The sequence below is a fragment of the Chelonia mydas genome, chromosome 1, assembly GCF_015237465.2.
Source record: "Chelonia mydas isolate rCheMyd1 chromosome 1, rCheMyd1.pri.v2, whole genome shotgun sequence".
Taxonomy (NCBI): Eukaryota; Metazoa; Chordata; order Testudines; family Cheloniidae; genus Chelonia; species Chelonia mydas.
Genome location: NC_057849.1, coordinates 219104655 through 219123880, shown reverse-complemented (window position 1 = coordinate 219123880; position 19226 = coordinate 219104655). Strand labels below are relative to the sequence as shown.

General features: G+C 43.1%; 1 protein-coding gene across 7 annotated transcripts in view; it reads left to right on the top strand.

Annotated features, from left to right (window-relative positions):
• VWF (von Willebrand factor) overlaps positions 1-19226 on the top strand; it is a 259168-nt gene that overhangs the window by 206467 nt on the left and 33475 nt on the right. For all 7 annotated transcript variants that reach the window (XM_037913656.2, XM_037913649.2, XM_043529527.1 and 4 more), the window contains 5 exons: positions 1617-1719; positions 1827-1901; positions 2472-2576; positions 3029-3234; positions 4478-4627. In XM_037913656.2, coding sequence (XP_037769584.1) covers positions 1617-1719; positions 1827-1901; positions 2472-2576; positions 3029-3234; positions 4478-4627 — 639 coding nt within the window. The remainder of the gene's footprint in view (positions 1-1616; positions 1720-1826; positions 1902-2471; positions 2577-3028; positions 3235-4477; positions 4628-19226) is intronic.

Below are 19226 nucleotides of genomic sequence, written 5' to 3'. Positions count from 1 at the left end.
AGGGAGGCCACTGCCTGTCCAGGGAGGAGCGGTGGAAGGTTTCCCTACCAGATCAGCGAACAGCTCTTATATGAGTGGCCTCTGTCACTATTTTTCCAAGGAAGGGTGGGACCATGGCAAAGGGGTGCGGCCATAGAGCAGCGCAAAGCTACAGGAAGTCCATATGTGAGGTGTGTCTAACAACTCAGATTGCTTTAACCCAGGTCTTGGTTATAGAGAGGTTCTTACTGATATGTTGAGGAAAAGCCTGCCATAGCACTGAGGACAAAGTATTTGTGAAAGCAGATTTCTGATCATTTCATTGTGTCTTGAAAAGTTCAAGTGCTTCAGTGTTTCACTGTTTGCTGGTGTTGAAAATATACCAGAAATAACATGACATCCTCTTTAGTCCACCTGCAGACAACTCTAATCACGTTCTATTAAATGGTCGGACAATACACATGCAGTGCTTCCACAATCCCTGGGATAATGCTGTTTATTGGCAACTTACCTATGTGAACTTTCCTCCACTGAGACAGATTCCCCACAGACTGACCACTTACTAGCCTCACTTCCTTTGTTTTATAGGCTGCTAGATCTTTCTATCAGTTTGCTTCAATGTGTTGCTTCTCTTGTTGTAGTCCCACTATTAACCTTTGCATTTAATGCTGTCTAAAAGACCTTTTTGACTCATATAATGCTTACATACAGCGTCTTCAGGGCTAAGTGGTGGTCAGCCTAGACATCACCCTTCTTCTTGCATTAGTAAGGATCACAGCACGCTTTTATCAAGAAAGTCCCCAAAGGTTTTTTCTGGACAAGAGTCTCTCCTCCATGGTGCTACTCCATAGGCTCTCATTCAAACCATGATTTGATTATGCAAATGTATTTTAATTATCCATGAAACATCTTTCCACCACCTGCCTCCTCACTTGAATATTAAATGTAAACAGTTCTTTTTACCTGTCCATGAACTCAAGGACCAACATGTCCACTTTCCAACTTTTCCCTCTTTCCAATATAGCCAGCACTGAGGGACAATCACGCACATCACTATCAATTTCTCTATGCATTTATTACCATTAAGGAATATCTCAAAGGAATTACAGTGTTTGATTTGGTATTAATTTAGCCTCTGTCCAGAATCCAATGCAGTGGGAATTCTAACGTGCTATTTTGAAACATTCTCAGCTTAAAATAGGCTTTTGTTTCTTTATTTCTGATATGCTTAAATACTAATAATTGGAAAAAGGCTGCTAATTCTAAATACTTCCAACACCTCATTGTTTCTCTTATTACTCCAGCACATCCAGTCATAGTGTGTATAATACCACCATTGCGATGTATTATTTACAGTAGCTTGCAGTTGTGCTCATGAAGTCTGAACATTATGCATGCATAAAACAATGATCATTTCTCACTGTATTGATGCATTCTTTGCATCTCTTGCTAAATCTCAGTATAACCTAATTTCTAAATTGTGTAGTTCTCTGGATTCTTACAGTTATCAGAAGAAGCAAAACAGTCCCATATGTAGTCTTCTGATTTTCCAGATTAGTTCATTTTCCCTCCAGCAGTTTGCATACCAATGATCAGAAGATTTCCTTTCTCTCTTACAACCTGTTATTTTTATGCAGCACATGGAAACATGGATTCCTTTCAATGAGCCCTGCAAGATCTGCATGTGTCTTGAGAACAGGATAATAAACTGCACTACCCAACCTTGCCCTACTGCCAAACGTAAACTGTTATTTAATCTAAATATATATATTTTTAAAAATTTCTACTTTGCTTATTTTTATCTAAGTGTGGTTTACAATTGTGTTTTTTTTCCCCACTCACTCTAGCTGCAGTTTGTGGTCCCTGTGAAGTTTCCAGACTACGCCAGGATTCTGATCAGTGTTGTCCAAAGTATGAGTGTGGTAGGTTGCAGATAACGGGGAGAGCTATGGTTGATGAGGATGCCCAGGTCTTGGTTTTTTTGTTTACTAGCTACTTTTCAAACGTATGATTGGTATTTTCAGTTAGATCAAGTATTGATTAAGATAGTATTTTTCAAAGCACTTGAGGGCCGTATTCACCTCTATGTGGGGAAAAACCCACATGAGAACAAAAAACTTCATGAATTTCTACAGTTTCCTCGTTTTGTGTGTGTGCCTATGTGTGTACGTGGAGGGGGCGGAGGACAATTTGTCTCAAGGGCTTTAGAATGGTTATTTCATTTTTTCAATAGCTTTTGTTTATCTAATCTGCACAATCCACATTTACTTGTGAAACACAATGTTAGAACTTTAATGCACCTAAAGCCAAGCAGGAATTGTTCTTGAAATCATTGCTAAGATTGGATTGTACCCTGCTGAACTGTGCACTAATGTTTATTCTCGGTTAGCAGAGAAGCAATGAAGTACATGGAAATCTTAAAATGAGGTGTCTTTTTTGATGACTAAATAGCTAAGTACCAACTGATACACTGCCTCATTTTTTTGTCTTAGTATGTGATTTAGTTACCTGTGATCTGCCTGCTGTACCTGCTTGTGAAGATGGTCTGCAGCCTGTATTGACAAACCCTGGAGAATGTAGACCAACTTACACTTGTGGTAAGGTATCTTTTAAACATTAAACAATATTTGAGCAAGGGGGTTGAACAAACAAACAAATGTAAGTGCCTGACTGTCGGGAAAACACCGATTTGGATCCAATAGGACCTGTAACGATCTTGCAAACTTTCTGAGAATGCACTATGAACTATAGAACAGAGCAATGTTAAGAGTTGCAGGGGCTCTGATCAAGAGCATACTAACTTTACAAATACTTTTTACTACATAATAAATGAGGGAAGGTGTTTTTGAAGGAATAAATACATTGGTCCTGAACTTGCAATAGGATCTGCTAGTTGGGGCTTCTACACCAGTGTGACTTTTTGAAGTCAATCCCTAGTGGATCTCATTGCCATATAAAAGGCTTGTTTGTAAGAGAAATTACACTTGTGGTTTCTATTATATCATTCTAAAATGCCCTATGCTCAGTGTGGTACCTAATTATTTGATAGCTTGCAAGCAAGAGGAATGCAAGCTAGAGCACGTTCCTTCCTGCCCTCCACATCGAGAGCTGACTGTTAAGAAGACCCAGTGTTGTGATGAATATGAGTGCACGTGCAGCTGTACCAATTCTACAGTGAGCTGCCCAGCTGGATATTTATCTACGTCTGTCACCAATGACTGTGGCTGCACAACTACTACCTGCATTGCAGACAAGGTGAGGGGAGTGAACTGTCACTCTTACAGAGGAAAATATCTTTCTTGCAAGGTGCGGCTGCTCAAAAGCAATCAGCTCAGTTTTTACATGGTAATGCAAAGTCTCCCAAAGCAACGGCAGACAAGTACACTAAGGCTTTAGTAATAAGACTGTACACAAGCGAAGTGAACAGTTGCACATCACTATGCATGTTAAATTTGTAATAATTTCTCGCAACATTAACAAAAGTAAGCTGTTTACAGTAACTCTGTGGTTTTCAGGATGAAAATACAGCTAATCATGGAGCAGCTCTGAAGTCATTCTGGCAGCATGAATATCAGAGATCATTCTGAAGTTTTTACTTTGCTTCTGTAATAGCAAAAGCTCATGGGTTATGTTCTGTACAGATGTTCCATTTCAGAATTTCACTCTTTACAAGCTTTCTTTTTGTTGCTATTCAAATATGCATGACAATCTACTTGTCATATTAAATTGAAATACTTGTGAATACATTAGGTCTAAATGCTCACTAAAGCAGCTGCATTTTGACCGTGCCTGATGCTTCCGGTCACTGATTTCACTGTAGCTCTTCACATGAGCTATTATCACTTAGACATTTGGGGCCAAATTCATCCCTGAAGTAATGCCATTGACTCTAATAGAGTTACACCACAGGAGAATTTGTCCCTGTTTTTTCCTTTGTATAGACTATTATACTACATTAAGATCTGGAGATAGTATGGCTTAATGGGTAGAGCACTAGTTGAGATACAGGAGACCTGGGTTTTATTCACAGCTTTGCCACAGTCCTACTGGGTGACCTTGGGCACAACACTTCACTGATCTGTGCCTCAGTTTCCCCATCTGTGAAAAGGGGATAATGATACCATAACCTCCTTTGTAAAGTGCTTTGAGATCTACTGATGAAAAGTGCAATATCAGAACGAGGTTTTATTATTTTATTATCTCTGAATATTGGACCAATCTCTTATTTCAGTTATACTGAGTCAAACCCTGGCTAACTCCACTGAATTCAGTCAGGCAGTCTCTGGCCCATTGGATTTCAGCAACTCTTTTATTTTTGTAATAAACTAGCCACAACTTTTCAAGATTCGAGGCATTTCCACTGGGTCCAATACATCCTGTAAGAGTTATGGTAGATCTGGTAAATCCCAGAAGAGACGGGCAGACAGAAAGTCAGCCTTTCAGAGTGAATGGCGTGTGCCCTTACGTGTATTCATTGATGCATTCACTGCACTGACAGGTTTGTGTGCATCGCAATGTTGTCTACCCCATTGGGAAATCCTGGGAAGAAGGCTGTACAGATTGCACCTGCACTGACATGGAAGATGCTGTCCTAGGACTTCACATTGCAGAATGTCTTGAGAAAGAGTGTAATACGATCTGCCCTCAGGTGAGTAGCACTTAAAGGAAGGCATCAGAACAAGACTGTGGGGGATAGCATGGCATCACAGGATCCGAGCAAGGGGGAAGCCAAACCAAACTCACACAATAAGTATTTACTCTTCAGGAAGGTCTCCGAGAAGGAGCAGTTATAACAGCAGTTCAGACGGCCCTTATCTCAAGACTGGGGATTGGTCCTGCTTTGAGCAGGGGGTTGGACTAGATGACCTCCTGAGGTCCCTTCCAACCCTGATATTCTATGGTTCTATGATTCTGTGACTGGTTCAGAGTCCCACACTTAGTCCAAAAGGTCTCTGGGCCCAATCAGGCTAGTTCTCCGGATCAATGAGAGAGACACCACTGTCCATAGCAGCCTACATGGCTTCTAGTCCCCTCTCTCCTGCTCAGCTTCCTGTTGCTGTTTAAATACCCCACCTATTTATCTGCTTATCCACATGCTCCACTCAGCTTCCTTCAACAATGGCAGCACAGCTAGAAGATGTGGCATGCTGCCACCAGCCACCATGACTGCACTTTGACTCCTCTGGGGATTTCAGACCTGGCAGGATTAGTTAAGACTGCTGTCAGACATATTTATGATCCTTGTTCTCTTCACGGCCTATACTCCACACAGGAAAGGGGACCGTACAGTTTACACCAGCGGTTCCGCTGCTCCAGGGCCTATTCCTCATTTTCTTTGTGTGCTGTAGGTTGCACAGAGTATGTGAGGTGAAGCTGACCTTGGCTGTGTGGGACTGGAAAACACACTTCCTAGTGCCCTCTCAGCCCATGGTTCTTCACATTGTTTTGCTTCCCTTCACACCACACAGCAGGACAAATTGGGGCTATATGTTTTTCCTCACTAGTTCCATAAAATGAAGTAGTTAGCGCTCTGCAAACCAATGCACACTAAATCCAAGCAGCAGAAGTGTTCTATAATCTGAAACCTGTTTCTTGATCAACGTTTTTAACCAATTTTTACGCTGGCTTCAGCTATCCACTTTAAAAAGGCTGATTATTAGTTCCAGTTGGAAGACAAGGAAGCCAGAATGACTTTCTTTTTGCAGTTTACTAGTAGCAGGTGGTAACTGGGTTAGTTAAGAGACAATACAGCAGTGAAATACCTTAAGATTCAACTTTGGATGAAGGCTTCTTGCCAGGAGAACCCATGAATGGATCATGTCGCCCATGGATCTCTGCAAATCAGTTACACCAGTGAAGCTCTTTGTGGGTTGAAGGGAAGTACTTATTTGCTTAGTTCTGTGTTTTAAATGTCGCTAATCAGGTGCACATTACACTAACTCAGAAGTTTATTCAAACAACTGACGGAACAGCATGTTTTCCTCAATTAGTTGCACACACTTGTTGCTGAGTAACATGCCCAGTTCCTCTGTGGGGACTATATGGAAGTGAATGCCAGAGGAAGGAAAAGCTCTTTGCAGCCTCTTTCCTGCTATCCTTCCCTCCCCCTGCAACACCTGTGAAGGGCTTCCCACAAACCAGCTTTGTTAATAACAAGCACATTGATCAACATGCAATGATGGTCAGAAAAGTGGCCTGGTCATCACAGTGATATCTACTCTTGCTCAATGGTTCTCCCACATCAAATCTGCTCAGTTACATTCAAAATATGGTTGTTAGTCACCCACACCACAAATACAGCTCAGGATCTGAAAATCCAGCAGCACTCTTTTTACCCTTTGAATCAAAACCAGTCATACTGTGTCTGGAAATTCAAATGTTTGAACAAAGTTAACTTGGCCACATTGTGCATATGTGCAGTAAAATTGTCCTGGCTATTATTGGTGGGGGTTTTTTGCATTGATTTGTATATCTTAATGCCAACAGCACTGCATGTGCGTTGGGAGTGAGTTAATATTGCTGTAAGTTCATTGCATTTCCTGAATAGTGTGTTTAAATTCTCATTTGAGCTTACAGTAGCATAGGTTTTTGCACATTTGCATGCATTGCATTCTTGGTTATGAAGACTTCAGTTATTCAAAATTCTGTGGCCTAAAGAGCAGCCCCGTCTTCTGAAGTCTATTCATTTAATTACAGCTGGGATTTTAGCAAAAGGAATTAGGTGCCCAACTCCCACTAAATTTCAACGGAACTTACGTGCTTAACACTTTTAGACTCCTTTGAAAATCTCAGCTGACGTGCTGATCCAAATGTAGTGTCCACCAGTACGTTCAGAAAGTCAAGGTTGGATGGCATGTATGTCTACATGGAAGTCGTATTAATGTGATAAATCACCTTTATCTTTCACTACCTCAACTGCACTCTGGCCATTCATCCACCTCAGAACTTGAGCAATTTTCAAATAGATGCCATTTTAAAAATACGCTGCCACAAAAATCTTTCTTTCTTTCCTTAAGTCTGGACTTTCCCCCAAAATTACATTGGTCCAAGGCTCAGGATGGGCTCCAGTGTCTCAAAAACCATCAAGAGTAGAAGCAAGAGTGTTAAACCACTGCAGGGGAGTCCCCTCTTTCCTGCTTGCATAAGGCATTTGTTTCTAGCCTTAGTAGGTTCTGAAATATCAGACCTTGAAATATCAGACTGGCTTTTGGCTCATAGCCATAATGTTGTCAATAAACTGTTACTCTGATAAATCATTATTAATGCACAGCTGCAGGTTCTGTGCAAATCAACCCTAAGTATGAACATTGTAATCACTAAAAAGGTTTAGCATTATCACAGAGGGCACCGTGGCAGCTTTCTTTGGGAATCTGCCATTTCTTCTGGTGTTTTAGTAAATTATCTGATGTGGCAGGACCTGTGCTTTTGCTGTCAGAACCTTCACAGTGGAGAACTCTACTTCTTCTAAACTTATTACTGATTTGCATTGCCCCAGCCAAAATAATTTCCCACTTTGCACTGGCCACAAAGCTCTTTTAGATCAGATGCAATCTCAGAGGAAGTCGCGTTAACATTAGGAAGCTCCTTAAACAGGGGATTGTTGTTATGATTTCTTGGTAAAGAAAAGCATGTTCAGGTACCACTCCCTCTTATCTATATCTCATCGATTAAGGCCAGAAGGAACCATTGCGATCATCTGGTCTATCCTCCTGTATAACACAGGCCATAGGGACTCCCCAAATTAATTTCTGTTTGAACTAGAGCATGTTTTTTAGTAAAACATCCAATCTTGATTTTTGAAAATGTCCACTGATGGAGAATCCACCACAACCCTCAGTAAGATGTTCCAATGTTTAAGTACTCTCACTGGTAAAAATTTGTGTCTTATTTCTCGTCTGAATTTGTCTAACTTTATCTTCCAGCCCTTGGATCTTGTTATACCTTTGTCTGCTAGACTGAAGGAGCCCTCTATTATCAAAGTTCTGTCCCCCATGTAGATACTTATAGACTGTGACTAAGTTACCCCTGAACCTTTTCTCTGTTAAGATAAATAGTTCAGACCTCCTGTGCGTCTCCACCACTGTCCATAAATAAGGTCGGCATCAAGACTGACAATGAGCTAGCCCTCATCTTCCTCAGATTCTGTCTGTAAATGTACACATTACCAGCTTCTTAACTCAGGTCAGATACACCACTGCCTCTATCCCACCTCTTTTGAAATCCTTATTCATTTCTTCATCTCCTTTCTCTGTGGTTCCCAGCCCCAGGTCTCCAGAATGGGCAGAGTTCAGCTGGCTACCTTCTAAGATGACAAGTGCATCTGCAATGAGACAATTTCTAAGTGTGTTTCTGCACCATGCATCCCTACCAGTGGGAGCAATGGTGGAAGCTCTCGTATAGAGGGGGCTCAGGTGCTCTTACGGCTGTGCTGTCTAATCCTGCTGAGGATAAGATTGGCTGACATGGTGTAATACCTCCTTCCCCCTCATATACTGTCCATGCTACAGCTTCTACCACTAGAAGGAGCGGAAAGCTTACAAATTTCCCCTAGTATAAACGCAACCAGAAAAAAGATGTCCAAGCACATCATCCTCCCATCTCCAAATGATTCTGGTGGGTCCCCATTCATAGAATCACAGAAATGTGGGACTGGAAGGGAACTCGATAGGTCATCTAGTCCAGTCCCCTGCACTGAGGCAGGACTAAGTATTATCTAGACCATACCTGACAGGGGCTTGTCTAACCTGTTTTTGGAGACCTCCAGTGACAGAGATTCCACAGCTTCCCCAGGTAATTTGTTTGTGCTTAACAACCCATACAGTTAGGACATTTTTCCTAACGTCTAACCCCCTTGCTGCAATATAAGCCCATTACTTCTTGACCCGTCCTCAGCGGTTAAAGAGAACAATTTGTCACGCTCCTCTTTATAACAACCTTTTACATACTTGAAGACAGTTATCATGTGCCCTTCAGTCTTCTTTTTTCCAGACTACACAAACCCAGTTTTGTCAGTCTTTCCTTGTGACTCAAGTTTTTTTAGATCTTTTATCATTTTTGTTACTCTCTTTGGACTTTCTCTAATTTGTCCATGTCTTTCCCAAAGTGGTGCCCAGAATTGGACACAGTACTCCAGTAGAGGCCTTTTCAGTGCTGAGTAGAGTGAAAGAATTACTTCTTCGAGTGATGGTCCCTAGATATATTGTATAAGTGGGTGCACATGCACCTGAGCCTAGAAGGTTTCAGAGTAGCAGCCATGTTAGTCTGTATTCGCAAAAAGAAAAGGAGTTCTTGTGGCACCTTAGAGACTAACAAATTTATTTGAGCATAAGCTTTCGTGAGCTACAGCTCACTTATCAGATGCATTCAGTGGTAAATACAGTGGGGAGATTTATATACATAGAGAACATGAAACAATGGGTGTTACCATACACACTGTAAGGAGAGTGATCACTTAAGGTGAGCTATTACCAGCAGGAGAGTGGCGGGGGGGACACGGGACCTTTTGTAGTGATAATCAAGGTGGGCCATTTCCAGCGGTTGACAAGAAGTCTGAGGAACAGTGGGGGGGTGGGGAGAGGGAATAAACATGGGGAAATAGTTTTACTTTGTGTAATGACCCATCCACTCCCAGTCTTTATTCAAGCCTAAGTTAATTGTATCCAGTTTGCAAATTAATTCCAATTCAGCAGTCTCTCGTTGGAGTCTGTTTTTGAAGTTTTTTTGTTGAAGAATTGCAACTTTTAGATCTGTAATCGAGTGACCAAAGAGATTGAAGTGTTCTCCAACTGGTTTATGAATGTTATAATTCTTGACATCTGATTTGTGTCCATTTATCCTTTTACGTAGAGACTGTCGAGTTTGACCAATGTACATGGCAGAGGGGCATTGCTGGCACATGATGGTATATATCACATTGGTAGATGTGTAGGTGAACGAGCCTCTGATAGTGTGGCTGATGTGATTAGGCCCTATGATGGTGTCACTTGAATAAATATGTGGACACAGTTGGCAACGGGCTTTGTTGCAAGGATAGGTTCCTGGATTAATGGTTCTGTTGTGTGGTGTGTGGTTGCTGGTGAGTATTTGCTTCAGGTTGGGGGGCTGTCTGTAAGCAAGGATTGGCCTGTCTCCCAAGATCTGTGAGAGTGATGGGTCATCCTTCAGGATAGGTTGTAGATCCTTGATGATGCATTGGAGAGGTTTTAGTTGGGGGCTGAAGGTGATGGCTAGTGGCGTTCTGTTATTTTCTTTGTTGGGCCTGTCCTGTCGTAGGTGACTTCTGGGTACTCTTCTGGCTCTGTCAATCTGTTTCTTCACTTCAGCAGGTGGATATTGTAGTTATGAGAATGCTTGATAGAGAGCATTGTCTCTGTCTGAGGGGTTGGAGCAAATGCGGTTGTATCGTAGAGCTTGGCTGTAGACAATGGATTGTGTGGTGTGGTCTGGATGAAAGCTGGAGGCAAGTAGGTAGGAATAGCTGTCAGTAGGTTTCTGGTATAGCGTGGTGTTTATGTGACCATCACTTCTTAGCGCCGTAGTGTCCAGGAAGTGGATCTCTTGTGTGGACTGGTCCAGGCTGAGGTTGATGGTGGGATGGAAATTGTTGAAATCATGGTGGAATTCCTCAAGGGCTTCTTTTCCACGGGTCCAGATGATGAAGATGTCATCAATGTAGCACAAGTAGAGTAGGGGCATTAGGGGATGAGAGCTGAGGAAGTGTAGTTCTAAGTCAGCCATAAAAATGTTGGCATACTGTGGGGCCATGCGGGTACCCATAGCAGTGCCCCTGATTTGACGGTATACATTGTCTCCAAATGTGAAATAGTTATGGGTGAGGACAAAGTCACAAAGTTCAGCCTAGAAGGTTTTCCTAATAGTGTCTATTGACCCACAGATGCATTGTTTGTCCCCTCATGCTCACAGCCGAGGGAATAATAGTTCATGTGGGTTGATGCCTCTCCAGTTCCCTCTTATGGCTGCATGGCCTGAGTCAGAACCACTGTTCCTTCGGGCTTTTAGTTCTTGCTAAGAAACTGACTTCTGTCCATTTGTATATAGTTGTTTATAGTTGTTTAGAGCGTGGATAGTAGTTGTAGGATTAGTAGTAGGTTAGTAATGATAGTCATCCTCATTTGGGGAATGTTTACACCCCTTGGGGACTATGCCACACATTCTGGGATTTAAAAAACTGTCTCTCCTGCCTGTGCTCATTCTCAGTGAGTGACGAATAGCAGAGATGTCTTTATTGCCTCGATGAGGCTCATATCGCAGCTCATTGCTCCATCTGCAAGTCCTTCCCACCCCAGACCCAGGAAGCTCTGGAGCTCCACCTACGTAAATTCCTCATGGAAGAAACAATGAGACCATGTGCTCATTCTGATCTGAGACTGTCAGAATTGCCGGTACAGCAATCTCACTAGCAGCGAGCACTACCTCCGACCTCTTCCCGTGTACCGGATCTGGCAGTACCAGTGGTGAAGGACAAGTCCAGATGTGAGATCAAGAAGCGCACTCATGGACACAAGAGCAGACCCCCACAGTGGACTGCCACTAAGTGCAGCATTTCCTCCCCGAGCTGTGCCAGGTTGGGTGAGATGTTGCACCTGCAGACGACTGCACCAGTGCCCAAACTTCCCTGGGTGGAGGGAAAAGCTCGGTGCAAACGCGATCCAACAGTACCAGCAGCCACCCTGGAAGCTGCCTGTTCAGAGTGCTCACCAGTGCATGCATTGCCTGTCCTGCCTCCACCTCCGTGCTGCTTGGACAAGCCAGCCCCGCAAACACCACCTGAATCCTCTGGTATGTCCATGGGCACACCTAGGACTCCTGGCCACTCAGAGCACCTTCTCCTGGCAGCGGAGCTCATTCTCTTCCATGTTCTATTGCTCTCCAACAACATCGCCGGGGTCATGTACATAAACAAGCAAGGCAGCGCCAGGGCTCCCACCCTCTGCTCCATGCCCATCCACCTTTGAAACTGGTGCATCAAACACAATGTACAGCTCCAAGGCATGTACCTCCCAAGCACTCAAAATGCCCTAGCAGACATGCTCAGCAGGACTCTCTTCCTCAACCACAAGTGGGAGTTACACAACATCACACTCCGATACCTATTCCACCAATGGGGCACCCCATGATGGGACCTCTTCGCCACCTGCAAAAACTGAAAGGGGAACCATGAGAAGGATTTGCAGGGTGAAGCTCTTCTCCTCTCCTGGACAGGCAACCTCCATTACACCTTTCCCCCCATTCACTTCCTCCCATATGTGTCATGCAAGATCTGGCAGGACTGAGCTACCATAATACTTATAGCCCCGTTCTGGCCATGCCAGTTCTGGTTTACAGACCTTCTTAGACTTGCCACCCGCACACCACTCCACCTCCAGACATGACTGGATCTTCTCGTACAAGATCAGGGCCAACTCTGACACCCCAATCTGAGCCCCCTTCATCTCATGGCCTGGTATTTGGATGGGGCTCGGGGTAGACAGGGTGTGCCTGGTGAAATACATCCTCCTCCAGAGCAGGGCATCCACCAGGGCCTACTACAGAGCTAAAAGGATTCACTTAATCGCATGGGCTCATTGCCATCACCATCCACTGCATTATGTCTATACCTAGTGTCCTCGACTGCCTTCTTAATCTCAAAACATTGGGCCTTGCCCGAAGCTCTGTACAAGTTCACTAAGCAGCTCTCAGTGCCTTTCTCCTGCCTATGCATGTCACCTCCGGGTTTACACATCCTATCACCGTCTGTTTCATGAAGGGTTTATTATGGACAGATGACTAGGGAGGAGTACAAAAATATTGCTCGAGCATGCAGGGGTGTAGTCAGGAAGGCCAAAACACAACTGGAGTTGCAGCTAGCAAGGGATGTGAAGGATAACAAGAAGGGTTTCTACAGGTATGTTAGCAACAAGAAAAAGGTCAGGAAAAGTGTGGGACCCTTACTGAATGGGGGGAGCAACCTAGTGACAGGTGATGTGGAAAAAGCTGAAGTACTCAATGCTATTTGCCTTGGTTTTCACAGACAAGGTCAGATCCCACATTGCTGTCCTGGGCAACACAGTATGGGGAGGAGCTGAGCAGCCCTCAGTGGTGAAAGAACAGGTTAAGGACTATTTAGAAAAGCTGGATTTGCACAGGTCTGTGGGTCCAGATCTAATGCATCTGAGGGTGCTGAGGGAGTTGGCAGATGTGATTGCAGAGGCATTGGCCATTATCTTTGAAAACTCATGGTGATCGGGGGAGGTCCTGGACAATTAGAAAAAGGCAAATACAGTGCCCATCTTTAAAAAAGGGAAGAAGGAGAACTTGGGGAACTACAGACGGGTCAGCGTCACCTCAGTCCCTGGAAATCATGGAGCAAGTCCTCAAGGAAACCATTTTGAAGCACTTGGAGGAGAGGAAGATGATCAGCAACAGTCAACATGGATTCACCAAGGGCAAGTCATGCCTGACCAACCGGATTGCCTTCTGTGATGAGATAACTGGCTCTGTGGAAAGCAGTGGACATGATATATCTTGACTTTAGCAAAGCTTTTGATACGGTCTCCCACAGTATTCTTGCTGGCAAGTTTAAAAAGGTATGGATTGGATGAATGGACTATAAGGTGGATAGAAAGCTGGCTAGATTGTCAGGCTCAACTGGTAGTGCTCAATGGCTTGATGTCTAGTTGGCATCCGGTATCAAGCAGAGTGCCCCAGGTGTTGGTCCTGGGGCTGGTTTTGTTCAACATTTTTATTAATGATCTGGATGATGGGATGGGTTGCGTCCTCAGCAAGTTCGCAGTTAACACTAAGCTGCGGGGAGAAATAGATACACTGGAGGGTAGGGATAGGGTCCAGAGTGACCTAGACAAATTGAAGGATTGGGCCAAAAGAAATCTGATGAGGTTCAACAAAGACGTGCAGAGTCCTGCACTTATGACAGAAGAATCCCATGCACCGCTGCAGGCTGGGAACTGACTGGCTAAGCGGTAGTTCTGCAGAAAAGGACCTGGGGATTATAGTGGACGAGAAGCTGGATATGAGTCAGCAGTGTGCCCTTGTTGCCAAGAAGGCTAATAGCATATTGGGCTACACTAGTAGGAGCAATGCCAGCAGATCGAGGAAAGCGATTATTCCCCTGTATTAGGCACTGGTGAGGCCACATCTGGAGTATTGCTTCCAGTTTTTGGCCCCCCACTACAGAAAGGATATGGAAAAATTGGAGAGAGTTCAGCGGAGGGCAACAAAAATGATTAGGGGCTGGGGCACATGACTTACGAGGAGAGGCTGAGGGACCTGGGCTTGTTTAGTCTGCAGAAGAGAAGAGTGAGTGGGGATTTGATTGCAGCCTTCAACTACCTGAAGGGGGGTCCCAAAGAGGATGGAGCTAGGCTGTTCTCAGTGGTGGCAGATGACCGAACAAGGAGCAATGGTCTCAAGTTGCAGTGGGGGAGGTCTAGGTTGGATATTAGGAAACCCTGTTTCACTAAGAGGGTGGTGAAGCACTGGAATGGGTTACGTAGGGAGGTGGTGGAATCTCCATCCTTAAAGGTTTTTAAGGCCTGGCTTGACAAAGCCCATGGTGGGATGATTTATTTGGGGTTGGTCCTGCTCTGAGCAGGGGTTGGACTAGATGACCTCCTGAGGTCTCTTCCAATCCTAATCTTCTATGATTCTAATACTTTCCCACCAGTCTCATCCTGTCTGCCCTCACAAAGCCACCTTGTGAGCTGCTGGCAATGTGCTCCCTTTTCCACCTCTCCATGAAGATGATATTCTTGGTAGTCTTACCTTAGCTAGATGAGTCAGTGAACTGGTGGCCATGATGGCGGACTACCCTTACACCGTCTCCCACAAGGATAAAGTTTGCTTATGACTTCACCCTAAATTCCTCCTAAAGGTAGTGTTGGAGTTCCACCTTAATCAGTGCATCCACCTACCTGTTTTCCACCCCAAACCACATGCCTCCCACATGGACAGGGCTCTGCACTCCCTGACGGCCACTGTGCACTGGCATTCTACCTCCACTGGACTCATTCCTGTTTCACATCGCTGAAACTATTTGTGGCCATCACTGACCAATCCAAGGGCCAAGCCCTCCGCTCCCAATGAATCTCCAAATGGGTCTCTGGTTGCATCCACAAATGCTGCACACAATCCAACGTACCACTGCCTGATGGAGTCACAGCGCACTCTATGTAAGCACAAGTGACTACATCAGCCTGCCTCTCAGACATCTTCATGACAAGACATCTGTTGTGCAACAACCTGGTGCTCCATCCACACGTTCACGACCCACTACGTCATTTAGCAAGCGGCAGCAACAGATGCTGCTGTGGGCCAAGCCACACTGCAGACTTCACTTCCTATCGCATCATCGCACCCACCTCTGCACTGACCACTGCTCGCTAATCACCCATGTCTGGAATGCATATAGGGACCATCGCTCGAAGAAGAAGAAGGAGAGGTTATTTACGTGTTACTGGAGGTTCTTTGAGATGTGTGATCCCTATTTGTATTCCAGTCCCCGCCCTCCACACCTTCTGCTGCAGACTGGACTACTCAATGCAAGAGGGACACTGGAGAGGCTCGATGCACATGCGGGTCAACGGACACTGCTAGGAAAACCTTCCGGACTCACGCGCACGCTGTGCATGCACACCCACATATGGAATACAAATAGGGACCACACATCTTGAAGAACCTCCAGTTACAAGTAATTAACCTCCTCTTCTTGTGTCTTGCTTACAACACTTCTGCAAACACATCCCGGAATGATGTTAGCTGTTTTTACAACAGTGTTACGTTGTTGATTCATATTTAGTTTGTTATCCACTATAACCCCCAGATCCTTCATGGTAAGATCAAGTTTGAAACTGACTTTGTTTTCAAAAATCTCCATTTATTTTGTGTGATATGTTTCTACACTTTTCATTAAAATGCACCTATTTCAAAGTGTTTGTACAGATATAAAAAATTAACAATGAAATAAAATCCACCTTCAAAAGCTTTCTATTCAGATCAACTCCAACTTGCAAAATATAAATGGATTTGCTTTGACCTATGTCACGGCCCTTGTTTCTCTTTTCTCCCCTTCTCATTCTTTCTAGTGGGAAGGAGTTTCTGGGAGAGCAAATGGGTCATTGCTGTAATTGCTGAATCTGCCACTAGGAGGAGTAGTGTCTACACCTTACTGTTCTGGAGGTTTTTCAACATGATTTCTGTATGAGTACATCAAAATAGCTCTCTGGAGCATAATAATAATAATACAGTGGGTTACAATTTCAAAGGACTATACAAACACTAATTAATGTGAGGGGAACACCTGCTTTCATTCTTGCTTCCTGTCAACATCCTTAAAATCAGAAACCTGGGTAAATGATATAAACATATTCAGTTTAAGGGTGATGTGATTATGAAAAGCATTTCATACATAACTTTCAGTGATACACGTCTTAATCAGACCCATTTGGCTAAGTGTGTGTAAATCGATTATGAAAGATTTTCAGGTCTCTTGAGAACCGTGTTAAATTATAACACAAGAGCATTTGGAGCATTCATGCCGAGGCATGGTAAATGATGATTGTAATGGATGCTGACCATGAAATCTACTACTTTAATCTCCAGTATTTCAAACTGACATTTTTCTTTGAAGTAGCAAAGTTTGTCTTCTCCCATATGTTAAGCATGACTGTAAAAGGCTAACATTATATGCATGAAAGATCAAAGAAAATATATTTTAAAGGAAGACGGTAGTTTGAGTGTTGACTGTGAAGTGATCATATTTAGTAACCATATAAATGACTCGGAAGATTGTTATGAATGCTTTGTTTTTATTGCATTAGCTCATTGCAGAACAAGGAACAATAAATCATAATGCTTTGAAGACTCGTAAACTGGGGACCAGATGCTCAGCTGGTGTAAATCAGTGTAGCTCAATCAATAGAGCTGTGCTGATTTACACCAATGAGGAGCTGGCCCTGAATATTTAGCTTCATGCAAATAAATCCTATTGGATCTATCCCAGTCTCTCTCAATCTCTGATTATATCCCTTTAATCTGTGTCAGTCTGTAATATATCCATCCCCATGGTATTTAAGTGCCAAATATTCATGGATTTTAAAGAAAAGTTCCTATTTTGAGGGATGATCTCCACTTTCTTTCTTTTTCGCCTATTGTTAAAGGGGGAACTGAAAGAGTCTCTATCCTGTTTGCAAAGACTCAGCATCCTCCTGAGGATGAAGTGTGCAGCAGCTCCCAGACCTCGCGGAAAGTTAGAATTAAAGAGAATATGTGGAAATATGCCAAGTCACAGAATATGTGGATCCCTTTAATAACCTTAAATAGTCAATGAATCAGAATGTAAAATCCTCTGTCACTTCTGAAGGGCATGGAATTAACTCGAGTTCCTCCTATGTTTATTGCAAACCTAACTCCAATTCAACAGAGTGTGAATATTCTCTATCCTGTGATTTTATCCATATGCTGTCACCTTCCCTTGTTGAGACCAACTCTGTCTCAGAGCCTGTGCCGGGGGAGAGAGTTGGTGTATCTAAACTCGTGTAAGTTTCCCCACAGCTGCTGCTTATTATTACTCCCAAGTCAGCCATGTGCACCTGCTCAAGTGTGAAGGATGATTTGTGTTTGTTATTCCTTACCTCCCAGGGCAATAGGATTTTTCAAACCCATAGACAGTGATCTTCATGTCAATGTGACAGACGCTTGGAAATTTACCACAGGCTCATTCTGAGTTTTGAATCTCTATTTGAAATATGAACTCCAAATGTATAAAAGACCAGAGTGGAGGGGGGAAAAAAGAAATAAAAACAGAAGATCAGTCCTTGAAAACAGGGGAACTAGCAGAATGTTGAGTCAGTGCAGTAAGTAGAAACTAGAACAAAAAGTGTCAAACAATGTTGCATCTCTGAATCACGAGTGGTCCCAGAACTATGGAGGATAGAGATGGTAAAGATTTTCTAGTCTGTCTAATCCAATCTATCCAGAAATTTTTGTGGCACTCATCACCATAGTATCTAAGAATCTACTAGAGGTCTGTCTACACCGCATTTTCAAACCGACTTCAGCGAATCAGAGCCTGGGTCTACAGACTTGGGTTCACATTACGGCACTAAAAATACCTGTGTAGACATTTGAGCTTGTGCTGGAGCTCAGGCTCTGAAGCCAGGGAGGGGGCAGTGTAGATGTACCCTTGATCATTTTGTCCATATACTGCCCAATGAAGAGTTGTTCCCAGCAATATATGTTCTAGTACTTCATCCAGTTGAGTTTCAGATCCCCAAACAGGCTTCCATCACTTCTTTGAGGAGGTTATTGAGCTGCCTAAAAAGAGCTTATTTTTCCTGATAGTCGTCATATATTTTCCTTTACTAAAAATTTAACTTGCACCCATTTGTGTCTTAAAACAAATAAAAGGAACTGTTTTTGAACTTGTGAGCTCTTACTTTCATGTTGTAAATAAATTGACTAATTCGTCTACTGGAGAACAATTCTTTATACTATAGAGGAGACCTGGGTATCCTAAATGAGCCAGATCCATGGAGGGTCTGACTTAGTTTCCAGTCCCACAAAGAGCCATGATGTCATTTGCACCTCTAGCTGGGCCATTAGTTGTGGGAAAATGTATTTGTGAAAATTGTTGAGAATTCTGAAGCATATTTCAAATCTGCTATTTTCACCCCGTTTTCTTTGTAATTTCAGATCCCACAGCCAGGATCCACTGAATAAATTCTGAATAAATAAATAAATAAATAAAGAGCTAAATAAAGAAACTGAATAAATCCTGGGCAAAAGCAGCTTATTAACTTATTTTTATTTGTCTATTTGAATTTATAACAAAGATAAAAAGCATCTGTAACATGCCTTCGGTGCTTCTGACATATATTTAACAAACAGAAGCAATGCAAAATAACAAATTCAGCCGCACGACTTCACACACAATCAAAATTACACTACTAAAGATTCAGTCTTCCATTGTGATGTACGTGGGCAAACCTCTGTGCCCGCAGGAAGCCCCATTACCTTCAGAGATCTGTCCACATGAATCACGCTGCAGGGCCAAGGCCTAAAATATTTATAGTAAAAGACATAATAAAAGTTATTCAAAAAGGGAACAGAAGCCATGCTTAAGTGACCAGTCATGGAGGTTTAATATCGAAAGATCAAATGTATAGTCTGTTTGCAAACTGTTTGCAGAATCTACAGGCTAAAATTTGTTCAGGTAAACTCTTCATCAGGCT